Consider the following 25392-nt stretch of genomic DNA (forward strand, 5'->3'; position numbering starts at 1 on the left):
TCAAACTCTCGAGGGGGAAGGAAACAGAATGAAGGAAAGACAAAAAAGGGAAGATGTGGGAAGGCATGGAATGAAGTTCAGAATCCCTAATATTGTATCCCTGTGTGTGTGTGTGTGTTTGGTTATCAGAGGGCTGTTAGTGATGGGGCACTCGGAGTGAGGCTCCTTTATGGGAAAACTGAGGGTGGGCGGCGTATTAAGGGATCCAACCAAGCGTGCTAAGGGAATGGAAATGGGATTTCGCTGAATTGGAGCTAGCAAAAGCACACCCATAGGGAGGAGACTCCCACCCCGCTCACTCAGATCCGGAGCCTGTAATTTACTAATGAGCTGCCCGCGCAGTTCGAGCGAGAACCCGCAGAACTGTGTGATAGTGCATTGCATTTCAATGAATCATGATGCAAAAATGTTGATGTCTTTCCTGAGAATCTAAGTCATGGTTTGTGGGATGCGTTGGACAATACATGCCTTGTAGCCACGCACCAGCACTGAAGGACATTGGAGATGTGACGTGTATCGTGGCTCTGAAGTCATCTATAGATAGTTCCCATCAGCTGCACGGCTCTAGACAGAGGAAAAATGGCTTATGCCTCTAAATGGTCATTTCCTGGAGGCCTCACTGAGAGGCATTTGTGGAAAAACAGCGGAGAGGCAACTTTTCTTTCTTTTTTCTGAAGAGGACATAAAGGAGAGAGTCGAAAAAGTAAGGTAGAAAGAGAGGGGCTGTGAGTAATGATGGTGAAAGCATTAGGGACAGAAACAAACCTACAAAAGAACAGATGATTAAGTCACACAGAAAGACGGATTCACAGGTGCATTCTGACTCATAATAACCAATAGCTGGAATATAATTATTAATATATATTATTAATATATATATGGAATATATCATTCAAACTTTACATACAAAATATAGAAAAATAAATATAAATGAATAAATAAAACAATTGCATTGATACACAGCTATTATCAAACCTTTAGATATAAAATATGAATATAAAAAAACAAAACTATATAATACATTTAATATAAATAACTATTGTATTGGCATATAGCTATTATACCTTAATAAATAAATAAATATTGTATTGTAATATAACTTGTTAAACATTTATATATTAAATAAACAAACAAACAAACAAACCATTATACTGTATATAAATATTATTTTACCTTTATTAAATAAATAAATAACTATTGTATTGTCATATAACTTGTTAAATAAATAGTTTTGCTATGTAACTATTAATAAATCTGTATGTGAAATGTATATAAACAATCTAAAATAAATAAATAAAAATAAAGTAATACATTAAGTAAGACCTGTCCTGGACACAGTAAGCAGTGGCAGTTATGCAAATATTGTGAATATTATCATACAAATATGTGTGTGTGTGTGTGTGTGTGTATATAAAATATGAAGACAACAGTGATTCTAACGTTCTACAGACCAGTCTTATAATCAGAGAGGGCCAATAAAAAGGTGTTTTCCCCCCAAACTATGAAATAGTGAAACGGGAAACAATCAAGGGATGTAAGTCTGGTCATTAATGTTTGCGGAAGAGATTTTTATCATTTATTTGTCTCTTTTTCCTGCATAACACTTTAAAAAGGGTCTGTGCAAACAACCAGAATGGAAAACAGCCACGCAGCTGAAATCCACACTGTTAATCAAAGAAAGAGGTGAAAACAGAGAGAAGCAACAGTGCATCAGGTACAAGGGAATTCTTTAGAAGAATGTAATGGAAAACCCAGGATCAGAACGTCTGTATCCAAGACGGAATTCCCTTGTTTATGCCTCCTCTGATTCTGAAGTGAGAAGAAAAGAGAAGTCATGATAATTTCACTATACAAACCAGGGATATGGAAGCTTGGAAGTGGCACAAGTGACTTCAGATAGAAAGTGAATAGAATTATACTTTGCGTGTGTGTTCTTGTGTTCATCTGGATTTCGAGTGAATGTGCCTGTATAATCAACCATATCAACGGTGGAAATCATTCAGACAAACAAACAGTAAAGAAACAGAGGGGCGTGGTCAGTGAAGCAGATATGTAAACATGCCATAATTAAAGCGTCTCATTGGTCATTAAAATTCAATTCGCTCTTAGGACAACGGAAAGCGCTAATGACCAGATGTTGAGGGTGGAAAAACAAAAGATGCTGTTTCTTATAATGGTATAGAGAAGAGGACAATAGTCAGAGTCACATATGGCAGTGCAGGCTTATTATAATTAACTAAAACTGAAACGAAAATCAAAACCATAAAAAATTTCACTACTTGAAATATATATATATATATATACTAAAAATAACAAAAACAAAACTACTAAAAATAGCTAAATTGAAAATGAAACCAGAAAATATAAAAATAAAAACTGATTATTACTAATATTATCTGAATAACACTGATATGATGATGAAAATTTACTGATAATCAAATAAATAGATCATTATTTACTTCAAGACGATTTTTTAATGAATTGATGAAAAAACTAGGACCATCTCAAATTTAAAATATCTTTTAATTTTCAAAATTGATCAAATAAAATAAAATAAAAGGTTGTCAGTTGAGAAGACTGAAATAATTTTGGTACTATGAGGGTAGACAGCTTTTTTGCATCAGATAACAAAGATCAAGGCATAGTTCCGTGCATTACTGCTTCCTGTAGCAGACGTGACTGAATCACTTCTCCTAGCCATTTTTCACTGACTTTTAACCAACTGCTGGTTTCCTTTAAGTTAAAACATAACATCTGTAAAGTAAAACTCATTTTGAGTAAAAGTAAACTTAACCCTAGGGTTCACTTGAATTTGATTAGCTGTCCATAAACGAAAGATACCATAAATTTAGTTTAATACACTCTTCTGCAAGGTGTCCAGGCCTTGTTGATTCAACAAACAGAATAACCCATTGTTGTGGTTAAATCTATGTGCATCCATTGCTATTTAGGCTAAGTCAAACAATACAAACAATAAACACACAATCCAATAAACAGTTATTCATTACATTGAAGATCAATTTCATGGTTTCTCAGCCAGTAGCCTCTTTAAAAAGGGCATCAATCATAAACTAATAGAACATTTTAGAATTGAAATAGGATTTTATGGAATAGTTAACCCTTTCTGTGTTATCAGTCATCAGTTTGAGATGGACACCGTCTTGTCGAGATGTGTCCGAAAGTGTTCATAACAAACACAGAGGAGTTTAATCCGGAGACATGCAGGTTTTGTGCGTGTCTATGGTTTGGAACGACATGAGAGTGAATAAATAATGATTTCTGGGTGAACTTTAAGTATATAATACGCTACAACATGCCATATGAACTTTAATCATATAATGTGAAGATATCATATAAAAACTGAAATGATATAGAAGGTCCTGTATGTAATTGTTTGTGTGTGCCATTTCCATTGCTTCTTATCCGCTGTCGGCTGCAGACATCAGCACATCAGTGATGTGTGTGTTTATGTTTGGGAAAGGCAGGGTTAGGGGTCAGGATCCCAGACCACAATGTGCTGCTGTTACAGTAACATTGCAGTCGTTTCCAGACACAGAGATCAAAGGTCACACTGTGCTTTTACACATATAAGTGGGCCAATCTGTCATTAAAACATTAATGCATTTCACACAAACACCACCAGGGCTGGGCGATATACCGGTAGACAAGATTAACCGATAGAATTTTGTCAGCAGGTAGAGATTTTGGACTGTCGTCACTATCACGGTTACAGGCTCACATGACGTTGCTGTGCCAAGTGGTCACAAAAACGTATAATTTGCATGCATCTTCAGCTGAGAAAGAAAACATGTGTAACAGTATATTATATCGGGGCGGCTCTTAAAGTGACAGCAGTCTAATATTCCTGCTGTCTTTCGTTCATGTTAATCAAACAACAAAAGAGAGAAAATCTCTCACTGCTCTTGACTAAATCACTTTTATAACTTTAATAAGAAGAAATATATTTAATTTACACAGTGAAGAAAATGCAGTGTTTTTATACATTTGATTACTTTCTACAGTGTATGTAGCATTGCTTATTTATTTGTTCTACTGTAGTTTTTTTTTTGTCTTATTGCTTGTAATAGTTAGTTTCTTATTCTTATTTAATCACTGACTCTTTACTTGTCTTCGACGAGCTTGAGTTTTTTTTATTTTAATTTTTACATTTAGGCTAGTATTCGTTTTTTTGTGATATTGACACTGGTGACAAGAATTATGAAATTTCTATGGTATCAAACATTTTGATATCATAAAGACCTTATTTAAAGCAAAAATAACTATATCGTGATATGTACTGTAACCGTGAAATAAAATTACTCATATCATGATATGAGATTTTGGTCATATCGCCTAGTCCTAAAAACCACTATATAGAGAGAGAGTGTGTTCAGTTGGCTTTTGACTTTCCTGTTCAGACCTCAAAGAAGAGGATGTTGTTTAAAGTGAGTTTGACTGATAGCATAGCAACAAATTTCAGACTTCCTTTCTCTCTCTTATTAGTTGTCTAAGGCATGTATCAAATACATTTATGAAACAAATACAAACCAGGCGAAAATAAATTCCTTATATTGAATCAAAGTCCCTTTATTAAGACAAGTCATGTCACTCGGCGGCCATCTTTGAAACGCCTCTCGGGCATGCAAGTGCAACTCCTTTCTCTTTGAATGGGGAAACATCAAATTCTCCAAAACTGTTCACTAAGCTTGCGATTAAATTTCATATTTGAAATCACCAAAGAAATCTAATATCAACTGTGTCATAAATGTTGTTTAGTTTGCTCAAATAGCGTTATAGAAAGCTTATTATTCAGGCTAGATCAGCCAGTGCGCATGCGCAGTTCTGAGCGCACGTCTCAGAGCGCTGACTGTTTCTATAGCAACCGGGCCACTTCTAACGGCAGCTGCAGTGACGCGCTGACTTTACCGATTAGCGATTGGCTCCTTCATTCCGAAGTCAGGGCTTCCTGCGATTGAGCGGCCATATTGAGCGTTGCATTTTTCCCCATTCAAAACTATACGAGTGACACGTCTTGGGTATTCTATAGTCTTTGATTGAATGCAGGACCCAAGTCAAACTTAAGAAACTAAAACATCATAGAGATTTTGAGGTGGGCATTTATTGCAGGTAAGCAGCCATTCAGAACACCCTAGCAACCACTGAGAACACCTTAGCGAACATAATGATGTAGCAAACACTAAGCTAGCCTAAGCAACTACATTGCAACCCCTAGAACTTCTCAGCAACCACCTAGCAACTCCATATCAACCAATCAAAACACTCTAGCATTGTAGCAAAGAGTATCACACAGGCAAACACTACTCACATCTTCGGAAAGAAAGATACAAATCTAGTTGTTAAGTTATTTTTTGTAAATGTCTGCAGGAACACTGTGAGTGAAGCTCAAAGTAACAGGAAACCTTGCTTTGCTTTAGCCAGCTAACAATGTCAGTGAGACACACTGCGATGTTTATTTACAATGTACTTTAATTTCCTTTGAACAGATTGTCCCGAATTCAGGAAACTCAGTCATTTAGGACTTCTCATTCTCTGACAGCACCACACAAACAAACAAACAAACATATGCAACTCAGAGAATGAGCGTAAACAAGAACAAAACACTGTGAAATTGAACAAAATTCTTTTAAACACAACAGCCAACGATTGTCAACTTCTGCTGAACAGCTGCGTTTAAACAATGCGTTGCGTAAGTGGAAGTGACATTCCTAGGATGGTCTGAAGATAACGTCTGACAGTAGCAGCCGCTCTTATCTTAGTGCTACAACCAGCCGAGACAGAGACGTTCCAAAATGACACTGTGATACTATCTACATCCACATGGATACAGTTTATGGAGGGTTTATGGACCACAGGTGGTCCTTTTGAAGGAAAAGTACATGCCGTGTATAATAATCAGTGCTGTGTAACACTCATCATCTGTGGCTTTTTTCTCTGTACGATTCTGGAATGACTCACTGTAATGAGTCACTGTGAAGAGGGATTAAGAGACTGTTGTCCGGTATGGGTTAATGATTTAGGGTCATGATGGAGGAGATCATATCGAAACTAGCTAGTGAGACAATAGCCACATACATACTTAAACTCCCAAACCCAAGTCATAGCAATGTTTGGAGTCTCATGGCTGTTAGCTAGAAATAAGGATGCTAACAGTTCAACAAGAGAGTAATAGATATTTTTGGCCAAGTTAGCATTAGCGTCTAGCAACTGTTAGCAGCTAAAAATGTTAAAGGTTGCTGGATGATAATACATCTCTTGTTGCTAACTTTAGTTTGGTCAAACAATATCTAACACCAACAACATCTATGTTGTTTATAGATGCTAGACAACTTTTCAAATTTTAAGGTTTATTACTCACACATTTAAATGCAGTTGTCACTCCAAAACTTTGTAGTGTGTACGTAACCTACATGAGCTATTTGTTCAATTTGGTTATGTTCACATTACACAGATTTAAAGGGATAGTTCACCCAAAAATGAAAATTCTGTCATTAATTACTCATCATGTCGTTCCAAAACTGTAAGACATTCATTCATCTTCGGAACACAAATTAAGATACTTTAGATGATATCCAAGAGCTTTCTGACCCTGCATAGACAGCAATGCAACTGACACATTCAAGACCCAAAAAGGTAGTAAGGACATGGTTAAAATAGAACGCTGGCTCCGGTGCCAGCAGCATCACACACATGCGTTGTGATACTCTCGTGCGCGCATGTCGAAGACTGACACAGAAAAGAAGAAATTGTTGAATAAAGTTGTTATTTTTGTTTTCTTTGACCACAAAATGTATTCTTGTAGCTTCATAACATTACGGTTGAACTACTGCTGTCATATGGACTATTTTATCGATGTCCTTACTAACTTTCTGGGCCTTAAACTAGGTAGTTGTGTTGCTGTCTATGCAGGGTCAGAAAGCTCTCGGATTTCATCAAAAATATCTTAATTTGTGTTCTAAAGATGAACGAAGGTCTTACGGGTTTGGAACGACATGAGGGTGAGTAATTAATGACAGAATGTTAATTTTTTTGGTGAACTATCCTATATTTAAGGCCCAAAGTATACTAAGGTTTTTACATGTATGCTAGGGTACATCATAAATATGTATATGTAGAAGCCACACTTGACCACTCCAGAGGCATCGATCCCATCTGCCATCTTGGAACGGTCAACATGTCGTCACTCACAGTAAAAACCGATGACATTTCCAAGATACCAGAACATAGTGTAGCTTCTGGTTGTAAAAAGAGCTGAGATTTAAATTCCCAAAGAAATGGGATAATCTTTCACTGGTGAAAATGTGTTGGTTTGTTATTTTATATTTATTAACTCAATACTACAGGTTTTTAAAATATGTTAATTTTTAATGTTGTCTTAGCTAACAGGTTCGTCATTTTGTATTGTGTTAGTTTAGCAAAATCATCTGCTGAAGTCTATTGCAGATATGGATATTCAAATATATATAGCATGCTATCGAGTATTCAAGGACTGGGTTTGACCGTTACAAAATTGTGGACCGCTTATATATAGGGACCACTAATGAGGCATATGTATATATTTATAGTATGGAGTAAACGCAAAGTACACGTCACTTGTTTGATGATAACATCTGACAGTAGCAGTGACTTCTAGAAAATCTGTATTTAAAAATGAAAAATAACAATAGTAGCATGAGCTTCATAAGTCATGAGTCTTGAGGGTCAACAACTACAGATCCAGTAAACTCTTTGTTTATTATGGTTATAATGACTGTCAAGAGTGTATTTATTTATTCTTAAGGTACTTTAGAGTGTACTTTGTGGATTTTCCATGGTCAGCGTTCCAATCAGTACCAAAAAGATTATGTATTTTCAACAGAGAAAACCTCAACATCTGGGACTCTGATTCACATCCACGCAAGGTCTGCAAAACAAACATTAAGTTGGGTTCGGATACGGATTTGAACATAACTCGAACCGGATTCTTCTGCATTTCCCCATGTTTGGTCAGCTGGGATTGTGGAATTGTGCTTCATCCAATTGAAATTGCAGAAGCCTGTTGATTGAGGCAAACGTGGAAATGGCGCACCACAAAAACGGAACACCAATCCAATAAATGCTAAGATTGCGACGAAAGCCACTCGCTACCACATGGCCTCCTCCAAAGATAGAAAACAGACGCTTTGAACTATCTTTGTGCAATACGTTACACAAGAGATAAGAGATCGGGGCGTAATGAGGAGGACAGGAAAAAAAGAAAGATGGCAGGAAAATAGAGAGTGGGGCAGAGGAGAGAGACGAGAGAGGCCCAGCAACTCTTTGTTAGCGGCACAGAACGATCTCCAATTACCGCACAAAAGGAGCTCATTCAGGAGGCATGGACTGAACACTAGGGCTTTGCATGGGAAATGAAGACTACATGGAATGCTAAGAGGAGCTCTCCGTGCAAGACAACACTCACACACACACACTCACACACACACACACACACACACACATTCCCTTAGTTGCTTTGCCATGTGGTGCCACCAAGTCCCTTTTTTGAGGTATCAAATATTGATTTGTCGCCAAAAACAGGTGAGCACTATTTCCTCAGGAGTTTCCCAATACGCCTCAATATTTCAAGTAGCATTCGAACACTATAATGGGACTTTCCAACAGTTGCTGAGGCAGCAACCTGGACCTGACAATCTAAGTATGCACTTGGCATGCCATTGACGGCGTCTCTTTGTTGTTTGAGTCCATACATCCGAAACTTTCAAATCTCACTTTTACTTTGGGGTTTTCAGTGGAAGGATGTGTCGATGTCTATGGCATTTGTAGGGCATGCTCAACAGGACAAAGGTCAGCTTCTGAGGAAGTGACTCATTCTGGATAGTGCATCCCTTGACTGGAAGTGGATGGCATTCCACAGGCTCTTCCTGGTCACTTCAGACTTTTCCAGGCCAACACACAAAAAAAAACCTGTAGTATAATTGTACCGTGTTCATGACCTTACATTGTTTACACATGGTGAATATCCTTAATAATGCATGCTCATTACTCTTGAGGCATCTAATTCCTGATGCATCAAACTGTTTTGGTATGTCTCAAATTACTGGGATTCCCCAAGGTACGATTAAAGCAGGACTTGTCCGTTCACACGTTGGATGTTATCGGAATCGAACTCAAATGACTCAAATTGCCGAAAGTTCCCAAAATATTCATATATTTGAACATGTTTGCATTTCTGAAATCCTAGACTGATGCTGCCTTCTAGTCACATTGGAATGATCATTTACGAGGCTATGAACCAGTAGGAAACTCAAGATTTTGTTAATCCTGACCTCCCAAATTGGGGACGTGTCAGAATAATATCAGTTTTGGTCATAATTTGTTGTAATTGTGAATGTCGATGAAATGATTTAGTGTGCAAGTTTTTTTCATGTACTGACATTGATGAAAAATAGCAACAAAATTTGTGGCATTTGGCCAATTTTTTAGGCAAGTGGTTTGCGCGACAAAGTTTTCCAAGTTGGAGGCCTGTAATTTAAAGAATCATGGTAGAATCTAATCAGTTCTATTCAAAATTTGTTTTAATTGTGAATGACGATTTAGATAGTACATCTTTTTCATGTACTGATGTTGACGAAAAATTGCAACAATATTTGCGTCATTTAGCTGAGTTTTTAAAGGCGAGTGGTTTGCATGATGAAGTTTTCCAAGTTTGAGGTACAATTTTACCTCCAAGGTTAGTACAATTTAGTTTGTACGTCTTTTTCGTGTACAGATGCTGATGAAAAATAGTGATAAAACTTGCATCATTTATCCATGCTTTTGAAGCTTTCCAAGTTGGAGGCCTGTAATTTAAAGAATCATGGTAGAATCAAATTCATTTTGCTCAAAATTTGTTTTAACTCTGAATGACTATGATAGTTTGTATATCTTTTTAACATACATTTTTTGTTTGTTTGTCTTTTTTGTGCCCTGTTGTTAATGATAAAGCCTTAGTGATGAAACTTGCCTCATTTAGTCGTGTTCATGAAGTGACAACATTTCCTAGCATTCTCCATAGCAGCACAAGAATGCTAAAAAATATGGCTAAAACATTCATTCATTTTTAATGCGTAATTTAGCGTTAAAAGCTAGCTGAAATTACCCAACATGGCCATGTTTTCCCAACCACATGAACTGAACGCACATTATGACTTCCAAACTCATAAATTGAAACATCTCAGGAAGATTTGAAGGTAGTATGATTTGTGTTACTTGGTCACATGACTTACATCCACAGCAGTTGACCGTTAGTATTCTGGATCAGCAGACGTTTTCTCTTTCTGGTCCCACTGGTTATTAGTTGCTATTCAGAGCTTCGTGCTGTCAGCTATGTATAACCTAGAGGTAGAGATTACGGAGAAAAGGTGGGGAGTGAAAAGACAACAGACCCCAAAAAAAGACATTCTTCAGTATTCCCCTGACACGTCTGCCTCACAGCGACGACGTACGCAAGGAGCCAGAGACTTCCCACCGAGAATCGTGGGAGAAGGCAGTGGCACAGGAATAGGAAACAGGGGGTGTTTTTCCTGTTATTGGTTTATTTGACCAGATCTAGGCATTATCAGATATTTATTGTTTGTGAGTTTGTTTGTATGGATGTAGAAAGGCCTGGGGGTTTTGTATTGGGTTGAAAATCATAAACTGGACATTTCTGTTATAAGCATAGCGACAGAGCATAAACTATGACGCCATGTATGCTAATAATTTATATCGCTAAGAAAACAAACTTCACTTGGTATTTTAAGTCCCAAGATAAGACAGTGTTGGTATTTAAAGTCTTGAAATAAAACAGTGACTAAGAATTAAACAAAACATGAATTCAAAATCATGACCTGAATTACTTCGAGATGATCTCAACTGTTTCTCCCAGACACGACTGATTAAACTGAAAATGTAAATATCTGTCTCCTTTAGTTTAAAAATAGATTTCAACAATGTTTTGAACTGTGCTTAGTTAGACTCTGAAGTCTACACTCAAAGGTCAGGGTCCTCAATATATACTTAAACATTCAAAATCAAATTCTTCCATGACCAAATTATTCATTCATTTTATACACTTACAATATGTTAACAATTCTCTCAACATTTTTAATAATATAATTTTACTAATTTTGAATGTATGCAAAATGAGAAAAATTATATATTATTTAAATAAATCATTTATGCACATGGCTGCAAGTCATAACAAAAATTGTCAAAAGTGCAAGAAAAATGCAACAGTCAAACACAGGCTGTTTTCATAATATAAAATATATAATATCATTTACTATTTCTTTTCATTTGGGGGTATAAAATGTGACCTGGACATGATTTACATTCATTTTTAAGCTCTGTTCTCTTACTGTATGTCAACAATTGTCTAAAAAATGTCCAAATATAAAATATATAACAACATAATTTCTAAATTCTTTCGATTTGGGGGTAAAATGTGACCCAGACATGTTTTTGTGTCATTTACCCAATTAGTTCCCACCAAGACTAATTCAGGAATCAAACTTATTGGTCCAAAGAAACCTCAAATTCCCCCTTCATGCTCATCTCAACCTCTCCTCTGGTCCTCTAGCAGCGCCAGGTCCTCTGAGCTGATGCTGAGGCCGTCTGACCAAACCCTGGCAGAGATAAACAGTTAATTTTTTCTGTAGGGACCCTCTCTCTCGCCACAGTCCAATCAGATTGGCCCTTTCTGCTGGGACAATTTGCTACTGGCTGACTGGGCCCAAACAAAACCAGGGAAAAGGGAGACGGGTACAAACGGGGGATCCCAGTAGAAGCTGGCATCGTTCCCCATCCATCGGAGAGCTGAATGCCCCTCATACACACACAGGACATCAAGAGACGCTTTACATAGAAATGAAATGAGTGGACGAGAATGATGTTTACCACTCGGGATTGGGAATTTTTGTAAAAAATTATCTTAATTTTTTTGGTCATGTTTATACAGGCAAATAAATTCAGAAAGATTTTTAAATCAATAAGCAACAAGAAAAAACTCTCAATAAAACTCTGGATATTTCTCCAGTATGCCTTAGAAGTTCAAGACAAGTATGCAAGATCCAAGCGCCTCATTCCTTCCTTCCTTTCTTTCCCCCATTTTCCTCACCCTCTCCCACCCCCAATTTTCCCACCATTTGCGCAAAGTAAATTCTCATTAAGAACCAATTTGTTTTCAGATGCTGGCCTGGTCCGGTTGCCGTAGCAACGAGCTGGGAGGCAGCGAGCAGCACTGGCAGTGGAATGGACAGCACCAGATCCAAAGCCCCCAGCGCAAAAAAAAAACCCTCTCTTTGCCAGGCTCCACTAAGGCCATTCTGCCTGGCACAATGCGGACTGACGGAGTCCATTCTGCGCTTTACAAATGGTGAGGAAGCTCCACTGGAGAGGCCTCAAGACGAGTCATACGTTTTCACACACACTCCTCTCGGCCTGAGATGTGCTTAACACGCCAGTTTGATTTGAGGTAAACAACGACGCCTTGATGCGCTGTCTGCAACTTTAGTAAACAGAACGAGAGCTCAGTATGCATAAGAATGACAGTGTACTTCTACATATGATGACAATAAAGTACTTTTAAAGTACAATAAAGTACTTTTATTTGCAGTACTCTATATTTACTTTATTTTATTCTACTATATGTTTAAATAGATATTATACTATACATATATTTTACATACTATACATTAGACTATATTTACTGCACATTTTAAACTATATCTTGTATTTAAATCTGTTTTTATTTACTGTAGTTTTTACACTACTCAAAAAATTATAACAAAAATAAAGTAAAACAGAACCTAGAGTGATATGGTGATGGGAAAAAAAATCAGAAAACTTTTGCGTACCCCACAGAAATGTTTGCAAAACTTTTTGCATTCCCCTGCAAAACCCTTGCAAAAAAACATTTGCTCGTTCTACCGAGAAAGTTTGCTTTTGCTTGCAAAATTTTTGCACTCCATTCAGTAACTTTGCGTTTACTTGCAATATCTTCGCGTTCCACTGAGAAAATTTGCATTTGCTTGCAAAATCTTCACACTCCACTAAAAACTGTTTGTTTGCTTGCAATATATTCGCATTCCACTGAGAAACTTTGCATTTGCTTGCAAAATCTTTACGCTCCACTAAAAACCTTGCGTTTGCTTGCAAAATCTTTGCGTTCCACTGAGAAACTTTGCGTTTGCGTGCAAAATCTTTACGCTCCTCTAAAAACCTTGTGTTTGCTTGCAAAATCTTTGCGTTCCACTGAGAAACTTTGCGTTTGCTTGCAAAATCTTTACGCTCCACTAAAAACCTTGAGTTTGCTTGCAAAATCTTTACGCTCCACTAAAATCCTTGCATTTGCTTGCAAAATCTTTAAGCTGCTTGCAATATCTTTACGCTCCACTAAAAACCTTGCGTTTGCTTGCAATATCTTTACTCTCCACTAAAAACCTTGCGTTTGCTTGCCATATCTTTACGCTCCACTAAAAACCTTGCGTTTGCTTGCAAAATCTTTACGCTCCACTAAAAATTTTGCATTTGCTTGCAATATCTTTGTGTTCCACTGAGAAATTTTGCATTTGCTTGCAAAATCTTTGCTTTCCACTGAGAAACCTCGAAAGATGATTTACATTCCACCAAAAAAACTTTGCATTCACTCAAAACATGTTTGCGTTTCCCAAGAAACTTTGTGTTTGCTCACAAAACATTTACGTTCCCCTGAGACACTTTGTGTTCACTTGGAAAACATTGAAAATACATTTATGTCCATCCAATAAACTCTGCATTCGCTTAAAAATGTTTGTGTTCCTTCAAGAAACTTTGGGTTCAACTTTGTGTGTTTCAACATAACATTTTGGGTTCATGGGAAAAATCTTTGCGTTCCCCCAAGAAACACTGCGTTTACACACAAAATGTTTGCATTCCCCAAGAAACTTCGTATTTAACTGAAAAATGTTCACGTTCCCCTGAAAAATTTTGCGTTCATTCACAAAGCCTTACATTCCCTTGCAAAACTTTTGCGCTCCATCTCTAAACCTTTGCATTACCCATACTTTGCGTTTCACAAACAGTTTCTGAGAATTTATTTTTTCTTAGGAGCTGTGCTTGGAAATATACCAAGATGACTGCCAAGTGACTTCCGAGCAACTTGCCCACTCTACTTTACTCTCCTAAATAAAGCAAATAGATTTAAATAATTATGTGTCAATCAAACCAGTACATAACAGCCTGAAAATCCTGAAATGTCTTTGTTTGACTTCACGTTACAAGTTCATTGGGGGTGGAGACCAGATGGTCCATGAGCCTTTAGGGCTTGTAAGCCATATATTTAGATTAAGGACCTTTGACTGCAATTTGTGTTCATTCATTACAGGTATCAGCTGTGTGTAACAAAAGGTCCTCACCCTAATTCACAGCCTATTAACCTACAAATAAAGCAGGTCAAGCTCAAGGTCCGCTAAACCGAGGTTATTAAGTACCATGGATTAATCCCGACTCACATTAGGAATCATAGTAGAGACCATGAATTTACAACAGCTTCAATCAATAGATAACACAAGGAAATTATTTACACATTATTTGTCATTAAGATTTACACACATTTTTTAAGTAATCCAAACAATCATAAATCCATAAACGGTCTTGAAAACACCTTGGAATCCATAACATCCAAACATGCTAAAAGTGCTGCACAAATCATAAATCAACAACCCAGAAAGTCATAAAATGTTGCATTCTGTGGTATTTGGGAAAAGATTGTGTTCACATTTATCAACATAATGTTTTTTTTCTGCAATCTGAGGGTGAAAGTGATGGCTTTACAGAGTAAATAAACAGAAAACAGCACAGTAAATAGCCCTGAATTTGCCAGTTATTCAGACTTTTGCACTGAATTACACAATATGTCTGAACGTGTGGTTTTAAGGAAAATGAGAGTTAAATGCCCAGACTTCATTTTAAACCAATGGCTTGTGAGCTGTGTGGCAATTGTAAGTCACGCAAAGACACATATGTGACAAAATAACTAAAAATGCATCTAAGAACTATATATAGCTCACAAATCATTGGTTTAGAATGAAGTCTCGATGATATATTTTGTATATTTTTGTATATTTTGTGGATGATATATATGATATAATGAGTAAAGTTATACAGATGTCTACTACGTTTATACAGTATAAAGAAAGTATAAACTGACATATGGGACATATAGCCTATTTACAGTTTTTGTCAATTGCTAACAAGCGTTTAACAATACTTAAAGTACTTTTTCTAAACTCTTAACACAGCAACACACCTACATCACACAATTAGTCAAATAGTTAATTTTCTGGCCAAAACCACATTTTGTTAAATAAATACAAACTCTACGTTTCAAAATGCTGAATACCTTTTTCTACATTTACTAACTCTATCAAAACACAGCAAACCCTAATCAAAATCGAGTCATTCAGTCAAAACATTGACACAGGTTTTCTATCCAATAGGAACATATAGTCGATCATAGTGCATAGACTGTCAAAATGATAACAATTAATGGCATTACAAAAACTGCATTACTTGTCATGTCTCAGTTCGACCTGTATAGATCATACAATATGAGATCCACTAAAAAAAAATAAAAAAAATAATAATAATAATTCAGTCAGCTGAACTCTTCATTTTTTTTGTGTGTGTGTAAATGTGTGGATTCATTTTAGATCGTATGTGTACAGCATTACCAAGTATGTTTACAGACACAATGAATTCGACTTTACGACGGGAGCTTCCAGTGCAGAAGAAAGTATTGACATGACAGTGCAGACATACACAGGAATTATAACAGTAATATAAGAAAAACAGAAAATTATGGTCTGTAGCGCAGACCAGAAGGCAACAGTACGAAGAGAGAGTGGGCTGGGTGTGTGGGGTCCAAAGTGATTTTCTTAGCCCTTTTCCTCACTCTGGAGGTGTACAGATCTTGGAGGTTTGGCCAATAATCGTCTCAGCAGTCTTGGCTGTCTGTTGTAGTCTCTTGATGTCTGATTTGGTAGCTGAACCAAACCAGACAGTCCTGGTCCAACTTCTCTCCCTCGTCCAGACATTTTCTTTCTTTTTCTGCTTCTCTGTGTTGTTCTGTATTGTTTTGAACAAAACCAATCCAGAGAGTGCCTTTTTATTGTCAAAAATAAAATCTATTATTTATAAATAATGTTTTAAATATATATGTTATAATCATCACATACATAATATTATAATATTAAAAATGTGTATATTAACAAATTTAACAATATGAATAGAATTAAATAACTACTATTTTAACTTTAAAATGGCTTATGGGCAATTATTACCTGTGCACAACATCCTAGACACAATGAATGTGGTTTTAAACGAACGTCTTGTCAATTAATCTTGTGGTTTAGTTCAGTCCAACCAGCAATCATCACCGCTTATTCTGTTTCTATGGTTACAGTACGCGACACTGTCGTGAACTACTCTACGCTTTACGGCAGCCGGTTGTCAGTTGCTGCATGTGGCTCCATGTGAGTGCAGAATAACAGAGAACGGTGAAGAACTGAATGTATTCTGCAAGCTTTTCAGTGTCTGATAAACTATCACATAATAGTATCTCGTAAGGCAGCTCTTTTGCATGTTAAAGCGCATATACATATATGTTTTTTGTGATTTAGCCTTTTGGCGAAGTGTAACTGTGCGTTCCGGTGTCATCTGTGGTTCAGAGATGTTGTATTTCATCGGTCTTGGTCTGGGCGATTGTAAAGACATCACTGTTAAAGGTTTAGAGATCGTCCGGCAGTGTAGTCGTGTTTATCTGGAGGCTTACACGTCCATACTGACCGTCGGGAAGGAAGCTTTGGTATGTGGATGATTAAACACATTATAATATCTGAATCCTGACAGTTGACAGCTCGATTTACATCACAGTCAAAACCAGATGATTGCATTTTGGAATATTATATAAGTTAATATAAGACGTAAGATGGAGAGAAACTCACGTATTCTGCAGTATTCTTGTCGATGACAAATAATGTTGCATGAAATTATATATATATATATTTTTTTTTAAATGTAGTTTAAAACACACGTGCCAAGAAATGTTTCAGACATTTTTTAAAAGGTTTATTCCATATTTTACATAAAATATGCTTTAATACTAAAAAAAAAAGTATTCAACGTTTTCAAACATATATTTCATAGTTCACAACATTATGAATATTATTTTGGGCTTACTCAGTTTGACCTGAACTAGCAGTGTCTTATATATTTTGACCTTTTTATGAAATTTTTAAGAACTTTACTTTCCTTGACATGTAATCATGAAGCTCTACAGGTGTCCTCTGTGATATCATTTCCTGTTTAATAGTTGTCGTCACATGACAAGAAAATGGGCAACTTACTGCACCACACTGATTATTTGGCGGACAAAAGTTTTTTTTAAAAATAATTTTGTAATAAGAAATAATACTATATATTTATATATACAGTGGGTACGGAAAGTATTCAGACCCCCTTAAATTTTTCACTCTTTGTTATATTGCAGCCATTTGCTAAAATCATTAAATAATTTTGTAATAAGAAATAATACTATATATTTATATATATATACATATTCATAATTATAGTGTTAGCTTTATTGTTTTTTAAGATATTTTCCACCACCTTGACATTTTGGCTTCACAAAAAATATCAGAAACTATATTATTTGGAAATGAAAATTGTTTTTATTTATTTATTCATTTTCTTTATATATATATTTTGTTAATCAAATCTATTTAAATTAAAAGAAATCTTCCACTACCAGTCAGAAGTTTTTTTCTTTCAAGGTTTGTTTTAGCTCGTCCATAAAGAAATTTAGTTTCTTTTTTTTTTAATGATATATTTATTTTATTCATAATATTGCTTGTTGTTTTCGTCATTAGTAAGTCACTTTGGTTAAAAGCATCTGCTAAATGAATTAAAATATAAATATTTTTTAATTTACAAATATAATATTCAAATTTCATATGTCTATTCAAAAATAATATCAAGCAATAAAAATAATAATAATAATATCAAGCATTTAAGCGTTATCCTTTAGATCAAAACTTGGTACAATCTGATATGAAATTCAAATACATGTTCATCAGAAATACTAATATTTCGCACTCAGATTTACGGCGCCGTTGTGTTCTGTCTCAGGAGGAGTATTATGGGCGCGAGTTGCTGCTGGCAGACAGAGATATAGTGGAACAACAGGCGGATGAGATCCTGAAGGGAGCAGATGTCAGTGATGTGGCATTTCTAGTGGTTGGTGATCCTTTTGGGTAAGACTAACTAACTTCTTCACGATCTACAGTAGCCTGTCTCTGCTGTCATATTTAATCCATATATGATAACAAGTCAAGTCACCTTTATTTATATAGCGCTTTTAACAATACAGATTGTGTCAAAGCAATTGTACAGCATTAAATAGGAAAATAGTGTGTGTCAATAATGCAAAAAGGCAGTTCATCATTGAATTCAGTGGTCATCATCCAGCTCAGTTCAGTTTAAATAGTATCTGTGCAATCAAGTCGACGATATCGCTGGAAATTAAGTGAAATTAAATTAACTTCTCAACAAGTTCAAAGTTGTCCTGAACTAAAATATCCGCCAGTGAGGATTAACTCTCAACAGTACAGTTTGCCAACTTTCAGTTATGAGGTTTCTGTGCATATTGGTCATATGATGCACCTCATGTTGCCATTGTTTTGACTCACCCATAACTTGCCATCACATATTCCACAATCCCACAAGTGCAATGACTCATCTGGAAACCTAAATCCAGACATTACACAGACTTTCATCGGAAAGCTTTATCACTGGCCTATCGGAGTTATATTTTATTTTTTAGAAAAGAAATTATATGAGAAATTGCTGGAAATGTTCAAACTTATTTGGCTAATAAACTCCATTCTGATTCTGATCATGCCCTCAAGTACAATTAAGTGCACTTGAAAGCATGCACTCCTCAAAATAAATATCCCTTTCTACCATAAGTGTAATGAAACATCAGAAAAAAACAATCGGAAAACACTTTCTACAGCCTAACAGGAGATAAATAATGGAAATGTTTCCTATTATTCAGGACATTTGTGCCTGAAGAACCACAGAGTGGTTGAGCACCAAAGCTCTGGGGTGCAACGTTATCGCTCTTACGAGAAGTGGGATGTGGACGTCTGAGGTGTGGGTACTTTGGAAATTCTCCAGAAGAGATGAGCTAATTACGCCGCACTTTCCCGTCTCGGTCGCTTCTAGTCACGGTTGTGCTTTGCGTAGTGTTTGGCTCCAGCGTTTTTCCAGCCAAACCACCGAAACCCACATAGCGGGAGGGGGACGGGGGTCTGACTCCTCGTTTTCCTGCACTTAAGAATGTGTGGGTTTAATAAAGTTTAATGATATATCCAAGATCGAAAGGATAAGCATTTTTGGCGCAATTTGGATTACTTCCACATGTAAACAGCGCAACACAGTAGTAAGAAAGATGTTGATAAGTAGCCATTTTTCTGCGGTTGGCGCATGTTTTGGAGTTGTGTATGCAAAAAAAACAACTGCATTTCTTCTCTTCAGAGCTACGACCCACAGCGACCTGGTTCTGCGAGCGTTGAATGCTGGGATTCAGTATCGCGTTATTCACAATGCCTCCATCATGAACGCGGTGGGCTGCTGTGGATTGCAGGTAAGGCCCAAGTTTACCATTGTTCGGTGAATTTTTGCAAGCGAAATTCAGTCATTTCATTTAAATTGGAATCGACGCGATTTGGAATTTCATGTGAGGGTGAAATATTTTCCCATGCAAATTTTGCAACTGGTTCAAATTGGTCACGCAGATTCACTGCGTTGACCAACAGAAAGTAGTTCGCTTTGAAAGTGACTTCTGCTTTATACAACGCTACACGATTACCAACAGACCTTATTTGCCCGAAATTTTTATGAAAATTCGGTAATGCGACCGCACCTTAACTCAATGCTTCCCCATGGTGTCATTGTCAACATGTACTTTTCAGAGAATGTACTTCGCTATCGTGCGTCATTCAGGCCCAGTCTCTCGTGAAAATGATCAAACGGCATTACGGCCTTTGTGCCATAGGCATCCCAGCGGAGTCTATCAACGAAGCCTACTGGCCATCAATAATAGCCCCCTGTATTGACCTGTCAGGGCAGCTTTGTGTACCAAGAGGCCCCAGATGCCGCCCTAAGCTCACGATAGGCGTCTTCAGATGATCTGAGATCAGCGGTGCCATTTCTAAAAGATATTATTTAGGCAGGAAAAGCAAGTCCTAAATCATCTGCCACAGCTGCTGCTCTCAACCACAGAGGGATCTGGTAGCTTAACGCACGCTTTGCAGTTACTGTTTGAGTGTAGATCAATATGCACTAATTGGAAGCAATCAACAACAAGGGATTCCACAAAAAAGCATGACTTGAGACTTTCTACACCCAAAGTGTGTTGTTTTTGTTACCATCTGGTTTTGTTTCCAAATGATTGTATTGGAAGGATTCATTTTGCTCTGCTTCCCTATGACTAGGTAGTGGATTCTGAATGACGATCTTAAAAGTTGCAATGAAGGAAACGTAGTGACAGATCTTTTCTTCCACATTGTGACATACATCCGAGTGAAACCGATGATCAAAAATGGAAAAAAAAGTATCATTGGAACTTTCTATTCATTAGTTGTTGATTTGATGGAGGCAGATCTGAATGCAAAATTTGTAAACTAAATAAAAAAATTTGCATGGATCAATTGGTAACAACATGATCAGCTTGTATTTAGAAATAGGTAAGGTGAATTTTCATTTTTAATTTAAATGCCGAATTTAAATGTGTATTTCATCTAAAAATGAAACTTCTGTCCCCGTGTCGTTCCAAGCCTGACTGACTTCCATTCTTGCGCTGGATACAAAAGAAGATATTTTGACACATGATTCAAAAACACTGGACCTCATTGACTTTCATTGTGTGGACAAAAACATTTTTCATGTTCAAAAGACATTTTTCAAAACATCTTCTTTTCTTAGACTATCAGCACGCTAAAACCTGCAGAGCCCCACACATCACATGCGAGAAAAAATAGATATCATGTCCACAAAATAAAAATTTGTTTCCACAACAGATTGATTTGTTGTCATATTTTAATTATATACCATTTGCTGAACTTATTAATCGGTTCCCTTGTTTAGGTAAATTGAATCCATGCTTGTTCCCTTGTTTTAATTTTATTTGACCCAATGGCCACAATTTAACTAAAACAAGGGAGCAAATGAATAATTTGCGGGTATGATATCTTGTTTCTGTCAATGTTTTTCCCCCTTACATGTAATGTGCGGGGCCTGTAAATACTCTCTTCATCCCCTTTAAAGGGATAGTTCACCCAAAAATGAATATTCTGTCATTAATTTATCACCCTCATGTCATTCCAAACCCTTAAGACCTTCATTCAACAGAAATTAAGATAATTCTTTAATAAATCCGAGATCTTTTTGACCCTCCATGGACACAAAGGGAACTGAAATGTTCAAGGCCCAGAAAAGATCGTTAAAATAGTGGTTCAACCGTAATGTTATGTAGCTACGAGAATACTTTTTGTGCACAAAGAAAACAAAAATAACGACTTTATTCAACAGTTTCTTCTCTTCCATGTCAGTCAACATGCATTCACGACAGTACCACGGTGATGACAGAATTTTCATTTTTGGGTGAACTATCCCTTTAAGTCTCCACTGCTGAATTTGTTATAGATGAACAAAAAGGAATTTATCTAGGTCTCTAGTTGACCTCAGTAACCAAGTAGGTCAGGGGTGTCCAAACCTGCTCCTGGAGGGCCACTGTCCTGCAGAGTTTAGCGCTCAACCCTAATTAAACACACCTGAACCAGCTAATCAAGGTCTCCAGACTCACCAGAAAATTCCAGGCAAGTGTGTTGGTGATCGTTGGCCCTCCAGGAGCATAATTGGACACCCCTGGACTTGGAAGATGTGGGACGACTTCTATGTGTTTGTTCATGTCTCACTAATCCGTGCTTCAGAGGGTCTGTAGGACCTAAAGTAACCAGTAACAAGTCTGCCTGCTGTAATGTCACTTTGTTGTGTCAGCTGTGTGGCACTCTAGTGTTCAGAATGATGTCATGCTTACTGAATAACAGGAAGCACCTTGTCGGTGGCTAAACAGAGCTGGCTACTCGTGAACACAGTGACCAATGCAAAATAAGAACTAGTGTGAGTAAATAAAGTATGAATGTGGTTGCATTTTCCTCCTTAGCTGTACAACTTCGGGGAGACGGTGTCCATTGTGTTTTGGATGGACACATGGAGACCTGAAAGCTTCTACGATAAGATCAAAAAGAACAGGGATATGGGCCTGCACACGCTGTGCCTGCTGGGTAAGCACTTCCTTTGAGTCTTTGTGAACGAGATGTTCTAATTAGAAAGTTATATGATGTGTCACAATTGGCAGGTTCTCCGGTTTGTCCCTTGGCTCACGTCCTCAAGTATGTATGTGTGTTGCATCTTTAACAGTCACTGTAGCAATGAATGTGTCAAAACCAGATGAGACGACCCCCGTATTTTGACGTTCCGTCAAATAGGCAGTTCCCTTCGGGGCGCACATTAAACTTGGGCCCATTGCAAACGCTCTGGTACCCCCAAGGCAGATGGTCACAAATAATTTACGTTTATATCTCTGTGCCGTGGAGATTTCCAGCCAACTCTTAATAAACCCCCGTTTTCCAAAGTACCAGTGGGATTTCCCATTGGAAGGCATCTTTGGTAATGAATGTTGGTAAAAATCGTAGTCTGTTGGTCGGGGTAGTGTCTCATTGGCTGGCGGGACAGAGGGGGCGGGGCGGGAGTCCCCAGGTGCTTCCCAGCTGAGGAGTCTGAGAGCAAGAGCGATGACAAAAATGAGCAAGAGAGGGATCAGGGTTATTAACCTCATTATTCAAAAGCAAACAGAGGAAGGCGGGAATTGGACACCTCCCCGTCCACCCTTGGCCGCAAGCGCGCTTATCTAATACAATAACCTGCAGACACAACAAAAGCACACACACACACACACATAGACAAAACACAGGGACTATACACTGCATCCATTCATCATAACGTTGCTAACAAGACGTGGGCTATTAATCTAGCTGGCAAATATTGGTCAATTTATTTGCTGGTGGTTCTAAATTAAATTCAAAAATAAAATTAGATTTGTAACTCCAAAAAAGTCTAGTCCAATACAGTGTCTACACCATACATGAACTTTTTCCATTTCAGTTTTTGATTCACTACACTGCTACTCCAGCCACTTTTTCCTGTCCAACTACAAATTAAAGTGATTTTGTTTTACAAATATCATTAATAAATTCTTCATTCTAATTTGTCATTTTTTATGGATGTCATTTTTCTTTTCTTTTTTTTTCTTTTTACAAATTTTCAAATACAATTTTTTACAAATATCATTAATTATGAATTTTATGACAATTTTCTAGGTTCTGTTTTTGTCAAATATCATTAATTAATTATGCATTTTATGTCAGTTTCCCAGTTTCTAGTTTTTTCAGAAATAAAATTCATTAATCATGAATTTGCTGGTGGGGGGGGGGGCGTATATATTTTATACGCCAAAAATATAATTAATTACGAGTTTTGTGTAAATTTGCTGTTTTTTTTTTTAACAATTCATTTTATGTCAGTTTTCTGGTTTCTAGCCTACTAATTTAAATGTTTTGTGAAGCTTTTATGTAAAAAAAAAAGTTAGATTTACATTCTTTTTTGCTATTCTAAAATGCATGCAAATCAGTTTTGATACCAAATTTCCATTTCTAAAGAAAGTAGGAAACAAAGAAATTGTCCCATTTTACTGTAGCTGAAGTATAGCCTTGAACTTTCATCTGATTGGTCCGTTATTTATGAACATTTTGAGGTTAACGTAGACAACTTTCAGTGTAGACATGGTGTCGAGAACATGACTGGTCGTGATTTGTACATTTGTCTTTGTTCTCAATATGGGGCCCTCTCAGGTGCAGTCTGAAAATGTACTCACGCTCCAGACTGCGTGGGGTTAACAGCCCCAGATGGAGGGGCGACCTACTATTTATGATGTGACAGTAACATCCAGAGAGGCCTAGTTTATAAAACCCAAGCTTATTGTATCGTACAACACTTACAACTCCCTTGTTTCGCAGATATCAAAGTCAAAGAGCAGTCCATGGAGAATTTAATGAGGTAAGACTCTCACTTTCTGATTTTCTGTGGGGTTGTGCTGATTTATATCTAGTCTGTGGTGCTTTTCCAGGAGGGTCGTTTTGTGGTTTCCAGCAGACATCGAGTTAACATTCATGCAAGTTGCTGGGGGGCAGACTGGTTGAGTTGGAAAAGAATAACAAAAGTAAAAACCGTGGCAGCTTGTTTGACTTGGAAGCATGATATGTTATCATGGACCTTCCCTGGGCCGCCTCCAGAACTGCCACGGTATAATTTTCCCATCTGAAGCCTTCAGAAATATGTTTTATCGGCAACAGTGAACTTCGTCGTCTGCTTTCAAACTTGAACTCGAAGTCTTTCCGAAAAACCTTCACTGGTGTTGAATTATTTCTCGTCGTAGAAGATGGTTGTTAACTCCTTGCTCTCTCCGTGGTGTCCTGTAATTATCTCCCCCCTTGGTCATGCACTTTGTGTAATTTTATATCCAGTCCACATAAACCCCAAATGGGTTTAGTGTTCCACTATGTACGCTATAAGGAGACGAGCATTAGGCCTGTTGCGTGCTCCCTGTTCAAGGCTGGAAAGTGTGCTAATGTCTCCCAGATTTATTGGCACTGTTGTACCATTACTCGGAAATGGAATAACCATATGCTGCATGATTTTGGTCACAGTCAGATGCTTGTCCAGTGAGGTTGGTGCCCTTCACTGCAGGGAGGGGGAAACAGCCCCAAAAAGAAATTCAAAGCATGTCTCCAACTTCCTTAAGTTGACCGATTTCATCAAGGATGGACCATTGGTCCGTTAATGGCTAATGCACCCTAAGTAAAGAATTCAGAGTATTTAACTTTAAAGCTCAGATGTAAATTGCATTAATGGCCACCTACTTGCACAATGTTCTGGGACCACCTGCAACTTAAAGGATTCGTTCACAACTAAATAAAAATTTCCTCACAATTTACTCACCCCCATGTCAAACAAGATGTTCATGTCTTTATTTCTTCAGTCAAAAAAGAAATTAAGCAGGATTTTTCTCCATATAGTGGACTTCAACAGGATCGAATGTCCAAATTTCAGTTTTAGTGCACCGTCTAAGTGTTCTACACAATCCCAGCCGAAGAATAAGGTTCTTATGTAGCAATACGATCTGTCATTTTCTAAAAAAAAAAAAAAAAAAAAAAA

The 25392-nt window shown here is 37.1% G+C and overlaps 1 protein-coding gene across 5 annotated transcripts in view; it reads left to right on the forward strand.

Annotated features, from left to right (window-relative positions):
* The first annotated feature begins 16440 nt into the window (after window positions 1–16440).
* Window positions 16441–25392, forward strand: part of LOC107715097 (diphthine methyl ester synthase-like) — a 10911-nt gene continuing 1959 nt past the window's right edge. The window contains exons 1-6 of one of the 5 annotated variants that reach the window (XM_016521152.1): window positions 16451–16553; window positions 16725–16861; window positions 18184–18308; window positions 19594–19702; window positions 22283–22403; window positions 24195–24234. In XM_016521152.1, the coding sequence (XP_016376638.1) occupies window positions 16727–16861; window positions 18184–18308; window positions 19594–19702; window positions 22283–22403; window positions 24195–24234 (530 nt within the window). In that variant the 5' untranslated portion in view covers window positions 16451–16553; window positions 16725–16726. Of the gene's footprint in view, window positions 16862–18183; window positions 18309–19593; window positions 19703–22282; window positions 22404–24194; window positions 24235–25392 lie in introns of all 5 variants that reach the window. The other 4 variants (XM_016521154.1, XM_016521153.1, XM_016521155.1 and 1 more) reach the window with 4 other exon arrangements.

This window comes from Sinocyclocheilus rhinocerous, unplaced genomic scaffold, assembly GCF_001515625.1.
Source record: "Sinocyclocheilus rhinocerous isolate Xijiao unplaced genomic scaffold, SAMN03320098_v1.1 scaffold509, whole genome shotgun sequence".
NCBI classification, from domain to species: Eukaryota; Metazoa; Chordata; class Actinopteri; order Cypriniformes; family Cyprinidae; genus Sinocyclocheilus; species Sinocyclocheilus rhinocerous.